Source organism: Pyxicephalus adspersus, chromosome 8, assembly GCF_032062135.1.
Source record: "Pyxicephalus adspersus chromosome 8, UCB_Pads_2.0, whole genome shotgun sequence".
In the NCBI taxonomy this organism is placed as follows: domain Eukaryota; kingdom Metazoa; phylum Chordata; class Amphibia; order Anura; family Pyxicephalidae; genus Pyxicephalus; species Pyxicephalus adspersus.
Window position 1 is genome coordinate 41138559 of NC_092865.1, and position 7860 is coordinate 41146418.

At 36.3% G+C, this 7860-nt stretch overlaps 1 protein-coding gene across 1 annotated transcript; it reads right to left on the reverse strand.

Annotated features, from left to right (window-relative positions):
• Positions 1–209: 209 nt before the first annotated feature.
• On the reverse strand, positions 210–6555 carry DUSP12 (dual specificity phosphatase 12). Its single transcript, XM_072420149.1, has 6 exons — positions 6252–6555; positions 5063–5176; positions 4080–4198; positions 2265–2355; positions 1461–1638; positions 210–564 (listed from the first exon to the last, which is right to left on the reverse strand). Exons 1-6 carry the CDS (start codon positions 6500–6502, stop codon positions 427–429), a joined length of 891 nt encoding a protein of 296 aa, XP_072276250.1. The 5' UTR covers positions 6503–6555; the 3' UTR covers positions 210–426.
• Between the last annotated feature and the right edge of the window lie 1305 nt (positions 6556–7860).

The following is a 7860-nucleotide window of genomic DNA, read 5'->3' on the forward strand; positions in this document are numbered from 1 at the left end:
TGTGTTGGAATTTAACATGCATGCAATAAAATGTTTATTCTTTTATACTCTATATTGACAATTGTATCTTTCCTTCATGTTGTACCTAAAATCCCATTTGTTTGTTTTCTCTGGTGTGGTACTTACATTTAAGACAGAAAGACAATATAGCACTGGTAAATCATAAAAATTATATGTTAAAAAAACAAAAAAAAAAAACAAAGACCAAATTGTTTCCATTTTGTAAACAGTTTATTGTCCAATTTAATACTGACAACTATTGCCCTTAACTGAGGAATGACTGATAACCAAAACTTTTAACATGCAAATGATTGAGGTTGCTACAAGTGTTCTTATATTTACACTAATCAAAACAATATTTTAATATTAATTTACAAGCTTCATAGTTATATGAACCAGTCCTGGTTTATGAAAGTATCACCTTCCTCAGATAAGTAAAGGCTTCACTTCATCAACTCTATTCTTGTGCACCTTGAATGCTGGAGTCACCCACCGGCCACAAGAACACTGTTCTCCATACCAGTTGAATGAGCCCAATTTCGAATGACATCTGGGGCAGAGCAGCTAAAAATATATGAAGTCTAAGTATTAATGTACATTGTCTAGGCAAATTATGCTGTGCTTCAGAGAGAGAATAAATACCTAGCAAAGAATTTCCTTCAAAATGTTGGTGAAAATAGCTTTGATAGCATAATACAAAAATGCCTCCTAGATAGGTGTACATATACCTCTCAGGTGAACTATACCTCTGAGCTTTCAGCGATATGGAAGGAGGACACGTTTTATCTCAAAGTATATAAGCAAATGATACACCTCTGCCACAATGCCATCTTGCTGACCACCAAAAATGAATACACAAAAAATTATTGACTAAATCTACAAATGATTTTTTTTTTTTCACAACCGTTTCCTTTATATTAGTTTTTCAACATAACATATAGAATCATTTAGAACAGAGGTCCCTCCCAATCCCCGTCTGTCTGACAAGTAGGGGCAGCACTGGCTGGTGCACCCCCCAGCGGGGTCAGGATGAGGACCCCGCTTGGGGGGGGGGAACGCACAGGTCAGAGCCGCGGACCACTTCTTATGGCGATATCGCAGGCTCAGGGAAGTGGTCTCTGGACACAACCCGCCCACTCTCCCGTCCCAGGTCTGAGTTCTGGCATCATGACGTCACTCTGGGGGGAAGTTTTTTCCCCTCTGAATGACACATGGCTCCCTGCTCGGTTTAGAAGATGGAAAGTTCAGTGCTAAGTAACAATTTTTTAATAGTTTAATACACTTTTTATTGAACCTAAACAGAGGGAAAGCTGAGGCGGAAAAGGGTTATGAAAGAGGGACAGTGTCTCTAAATCAGGGACAGTTGAGAGCTAGTTTGAATGATTAAGGTAACAAAACTTTCAGTTGAGAGGCATGTAAAATAACTACAGAAACAAAGGTTATTATTTTTCAAACTTTACCTGCCCATCCATTACTCCTAAAAGACTTTCCTCCATCCACTGCACAGGTTCTATAAAGTATGAGGTGCATTTGGTAGAGTCAGAGCTATTTGGTATGGTCAGTCTTTTATGAGCAAATGCCATAGGTCCGGCACCTAAGGAGTGATTTAAAATGCTTTCTGCACGGAATAAGGAACGCCTGGGGAAAAAACAGTAAAAATATTTATGAAATACATTACCTACAGTAAAAGTTATACTTTTTCTTAGAACCAAATAATACTGAGTATTAGAACAAAATGTAATAATTTATATTGATTACATTTAATTTTAATACAACCATCACATAAGCAGCAGAAAGGTGGTGCCACATATAACCACATGCCAATTAACTTATGCACCAAATAGTGGGTAAAAGACCAATAGGGGTACTTGCTAGGTACTACCTATCTATCTATTTGATGAAAGCGTTGGAAATACATTACATACATACATTTATAAAAGTTGGTGGTGAAATAAGTTATTTATATCCCCTCCTATTGTGTATTAATTCCCCCACCTATTAGATTGTACACTCTGCGGGGCAGGGTCCTCTCCTCCAGTGTCACTGTATGTATTCGTTTGTCATTTGCAACCCCTATTTAATGTACAGCGCTGCGTAATATGTTGGCACTTTAACATTAATAATAATAAATACTTTCTAACTGATTAGTATCTCCTGGGAAGAAAAAGCCACATTTTTCAACTTGTTTTGTCACTTTATGTAAAAAGGTCTTTATGACAGACATACTTAGTTTAATATGTGTATCTGAAGAAAGCAAATCCAACCTGCATTTTCTGCAACGATAGAGAACCTCTTTAGTTTGAGCTATGGAGCTGGGATCCAAAGCAAACACTTCACGAGGCAACCTTTGCAATTCTGAAAAAAGAGAAATGTAATTAGTCTTAATATTTTGACAGTCACCGTTGGTGGATCTACTTGATAACTCTGCCCAATTGCAGGTAGGAATATTTGCCAATTTATTAGAAAATATTTGCCTTTGAATAGATTTAGCTTTGTTTAAATAGCCAGCAACATTTGACAAGAAAAGGCTAAGTTAGAGCTGGTTTGCCTCCAGTTTTAATGCCACTCAACCGAACATACTGTCCAAAGCAATTCAGCATAACGCAAAGCAGGTCAAATGCATCCTCTAAACCAGGGGTGTCACTCAAATAAGGGGCCGAAATCTAAAACACTGCAAATGTCAGGTGCTTAGATGTGGTACAGTCACTGCAGGCCACATAAACAGGCCAGAAGGGCCTTGTGTTTGACACCTGTGCTCTAAACCATCATGTTCATTACTAAAATAAATGAATTTTGATGACCTGCTGTGTTCACGTCATGAGGCTTCATTTATTTTTAGAGATTTTCAGCATGCAGAGTAAGTTGCAATAAGACACATTTTCAATTACTTAGGGAAAATTGGCAGCGTTTTACTCGTTTACACAACTTTTCTAGTTGTTTTCAATGTTAAGGGAAAGCTATAATCATATTGAATTATTTTTTAATTACGCATTTATAAGCTTTTCTACTGATTTACACCAATTTACTCCTAAATTGCTCCACCAAACAAACGGTGTACACAAAGGAAAATCTACAATAAAAATTGATAAGGCTTCATACTTTTTTTAGACATGGAAGGTCTGTGATTCTTTCACATTGAAAGGTCTGTAGGAAGACCTCCATGAAAACTCTATGGGAGTGGAGAGTTTTTAAAAATAAAGAAGAAAGCAATGCCTAAAGTAATCAAAAACCATAATCCATTCATTTTCAATAGACCCAGAAAGTATAAATAGCATATCAGAGTCAGGTTGTCACTGCTGTTCATGAATCTGTTGGAAAGATTTCATTTTACGTTTTGTTTTTGCAGGACAGAAAACATGGGGACAGAAAAACAAAGACGAGTAATAACACCTTCGCAGGTTTCAGCCCCCACATCACTAAAAAATGTGTTGCAGTTCATATTTCCATAACTTCTAGTACAGAATCAAATTAGAGCAAATAACAGACCGAAGTAAAAGAAACAAGATTTGTCCCTTTCCAACTCTGGGGGGAAAAAAAGATATTTCAACTGTTAGTTCTGACCATAACACTGAAATAATACATTTACAAATATACTAAAAAATTTCCTTTGCTATTTTTTTGTTCTCAAATACAAAAATTACCGCTGCAGAAACCCAACTGTAATATTTTTGTGAGCTTGTGTGCATCATTTCTGATTTTCTGACATATTTGGTCTGATTTATTAAAGGTCTTCAAGACTGGTGAACATAGACTATCATGGGAGAACCTGGGTGATCCAGCAAACCTGGAATAGATTGAAAACATTTGCTAATAGCAAAATATTTTTAACAATTCTAATCCAATTTTGCTGGATCACCTGAGTTTACTCATGATAACCTGTTCACCAGTTTTGGAGACTCATTATGACATGCTGAAGAACACATGAAATTAAGTTATGTATGTGTGGAATACCAAGCCAACTCTTGAGTTGGGCTTTAAAAAGTCCAAAACCTAGATAGAACTGTGACAGCTTAACAATACAACAAAAAATGAGATGTTCTGCAAAAATCCACATATAGTAATTATAAAAATGCCTTTACCGGGGTATTTTTCTGTTAACTTCTGTAATCGATACTGTTTGTAACTTGCACTAGTCATATCCACTTCACAACCCATAGATTCAAATAGTCCTAGTTGATTTACAAACTCTTGGTTGATTCTAAAAAGAATAATATTTAACAAATTTTATCAGCTTAAACAAAACAGTTTAAAACCAGTATATCAGTCTGACAGTCTATCATGGGCAGCACGTGGCTCAGTGGTTAGCACTCTGGCCTTTGCAACGCTAGGTCCTAGGTTCGAATCTTCAGGACACTATCTGCATGGAGTTTGCAGGTTCTCCCCGTGTCTGCGTGGGTTTCCCCCGGGTACTCCGGTTTCCTCCCACATTTCAAAAACATGCAGTTAGGTTAATTGGCAAACCCCCCCAAATTGACCTTAGACTGTAATAATGACATATGACCAGGGTAGGGACATTAGATTGTGAGCCCTTTTGAGGGACAGTTAGTGACACAACTATGTAAACAGCTGCGTAATATGATGGCGCTATATAAAAACTGTAATAATATTAATATTCAGATAGGAAATTAGGGGGGTTAAAAAAACCTTAAGTATACTTTTTAATACTTGTTGTGACTAAGTCAAAGGGCCTGATTTATTAAAGCTTGTTCCAGTAAAGCCAGTCCAGAGAAGATAAACTATCACTGGATAGCCTTGGTAATCCAGCAAACCTGCAGTCTGTCTTCTCCAGTCCTGAAGAGCCTTAATAAATTTCTGAAAAAAGAAAGGTAAGGCTAGAGATCATCTTTAGCGCTTACTGGCAGGGTACATAAGAATACAATGCCTATCTCTTTCTGCAATAATGCACTGTCTGATCCAGAATCTTTAAAGTGGAACTTTAGTTCTGTTTTAAACACAATAGAATTCCTAACAAAAAATTATATAAATTTACAAAAATATTGTAACCATAAAATACAAAACATTTTATATAAGGCTGAAAGAGTTAATTCCCATTAACACATACTTAATATCAGATTTTGCATCTTGTAGTCTTCTGTGTGCTTCTTCATAAGTACATTTTGTTGTATTCATCAAGTAAGCTATAACTACAGCAGCACTCCGGCTAACTCCAGCATGGCTGTTGGAAAAAAAAAGCAATGTCTGTTTTTCTGAACAGAATGATCTGAAATATTAGGTTAGGTAATTCAGCAATATTCCTGACCACCATAATTTGTATAGTTCTCACCACAGTCTTTTTCCAGGTGTTCCGCCTGGCACTCGTGCCACCCACTTATCATCGGATGACAGTGGGGCACAAGCAGATTACGAGCGGGACACTGGCTGTCTGCCCAGTTCCGCTAGCAATGATGAGGATGGGACACTGGTTTTTCCGTCCCCATCTGCTAACACATACTCTGTTCACATACATGATGCTCTTTAAAAGGACATTTTTACCATTATATAAAAGTGTGGCTATTTCCCATAAAATATATATATATATATATATATATATATATATATATATATATATATATATATATATATATAAATACCCTTGGCACAAACAACTGGGAACAATAACTTTGGCTTGTCTTTCCCACTTTTTGACAACCCCCCTAAAAAAAGAATTCTGAAAACATGAAATCCATTTGCATTACAACTCAATGATGGGGTTTCAGAGGCATTTCATTTTCAGTATTATGTTAAATTTTAACTTAAAAAGATCAAACTAAGCTTTGCAGAAACTTTACCTACATGCTACTGAATTCTTCTGGATTAGCATCAAATTATCACAAAAGTGAGAAGAAATTTGTGAATTGACCCTTCTGTGCTTAAAGTATTATCAGAACTGTCAAGATTTTAAATGAATCCAAACATAGACCCCCCAATGGCAGCAAAATCTTGTAAATGCAATCTGTCCATTGTTTTAGATAACAGGCTTGGACGCTTTTAGCATGGAAATTTGGACAGAATTAGACCGCTAGGGCGGAAAAGGAGCAACATGAAAATTACGACAGCCCTTAATTAAATTAACATGTTCTGAGATACCTTAAGTAATAATTGGTTAAAAACATGAGATTCCTTCTAAGTTTTAGCCAGACTGTATTCGGGCATGGAGCAAGTATAAGCCCCCTTTATCCTGCACCAGATCATCCCTGACCCCTGACACTTTCCCTTAACTGTTGTGCTTTGAAGTAAGTTACAGAACTTACCAGTGAACAAGAACAGATGTTTCAGGCAGTGCCAATGCTTCCTTTAAAAAGTTTAGACACTCAGCCAAGCAACTCAACATGTCTGCGCTGGAATCATCCAACAAATTGACAAACTTTGTCTGAAATAAAGTCAGATCAGGTTTTACGCTGTCTACAGTCAGTATGTGGGTGATACCAGTTTTTTGTAAGTGCTCCACATCTGCGACATCATTAATGTTACCAAGATACAGTCTTGGCAGCACAAGAATCATTTTCAGATAAAAGTCAATAATCCACAGATGGTCCTGCAAGAAAAAAAAAAGAAAACTCAGAACACTCTTCTACTTTTTAGTATTTCTTTGCTTTTACATATTTTACTTTTTCACACATTAGTAAATATTTGCTGTTCATAACTTTACTTGTATCTGGATACAATGGATTGCAATTTGGTAATTTAATAATACTGAACTAGTACAAGGATGTGAATTTGACTGGGTATAAAACACTTCCAAATCTCAAAAGGCAGCAGCACTCCGATCAGGGTAGCATTAAAAGCCAATCCAAAATGCTGCTGCAAATGTGCGAGTGGAAGAATAACTACACCAGTATTTTTCTGTTTTTTCAAGCTGGGAATCGAGTAAAGATACCACTAAATTCCTCGACCGTGCTACCATTCATCTGACTGTGCCAATGTGCCAAATGTGCCTCACTGTTTTATGTGCCAAAAGATTGGTACTTCTGTTCTTTGCCTGGAGTTCATTGATGTCATTTACTATTTTTTCAAACTTTTTCAAACTTGACTACCCATCTTCTTCTATCCTTTGAAACCGTCACTACTTCTCACCACTACATATCTCCCTCCTATTGTGTGTGAAATTCCCCCACCTACTAGATTGTAAGCTCTTCAGGGCAGGGTCCTCTCCTGTGTCACTGTCTAGATTTGTTTGTCATTTGCAACTTCTATTTAATGTACAGCGCTGCATATGTTGGCATCATAAATCCTGTTTATTATTATTAATAATAATAATTTACTAAAGGAACAAGCTGCTCACTCAGTAAGGTGAACTCTCACTTAGCTTACTGAATAAAGTTACAGTGCTAACTTTAAGGATCCACTAGAGTTTATTTTCACTTAATTAATTACACAAAGTGATATGTTTGTAAGGGCTAATAACACACTCCAGATTTGTAGGGACAGTGTTTCTGTTTCTTGTCATTTTTTGTATAGCAGTGTCACCGAGAAAACAATCTTACAATGTCAACAACTTTAAAAAGGATTGTATTAGATATATGCAATATGCCTAATGGTATACAATATAACCAATAGCAAATCTTGCATTATTTTTGGTCTTTTAAGGTACACAAAGACCCTTCACAAAATATTGCTCTAACACTTTAACCTTACAATATAATTACCATATTGGAACATAAAATATAATTCCCAATATCTTTATCTAAAACTTTAAAAAGTTATGGTATATACCCTAAAAGGAACATTGTTAATGCAAAAATTAGCAGATCCTCATCTCACAGCACAGGGAGCTCATCTTTACCTTTCCATTGCTATATACACTATAACATACGCTCCTATACACACACACTATCCCATACACTCCTATACACACACTAT

What these genes read in the sequence shown, in the direction of transcription:
- DUSP12 (XM_072420149.1), bottom strand. Translation starts at nt 6,502, where the DNA reads ATGATTCTTGTGCTGCCAAGACTGTATCTTGGTAACATTAATGATGTC. An exon ending in TATCGTTGCAGAAAATGCAG is followed by an intron (nt 1,639 to 2,264) that starts GTTGGATTTGCT and finishes TTTTTTCCCCAG; the next exon opens with GCGTTCCTTATTCCGTGCAG. An exon ending in TAGGAGTAATGGATGGGCAG is followed by an intron (nt 565 to 1,460) that starts GTAAAGTTTGAA and finishes ATATATTTTTAG; the next exon opens with CTGCTCTGCCCCAGATGTCA.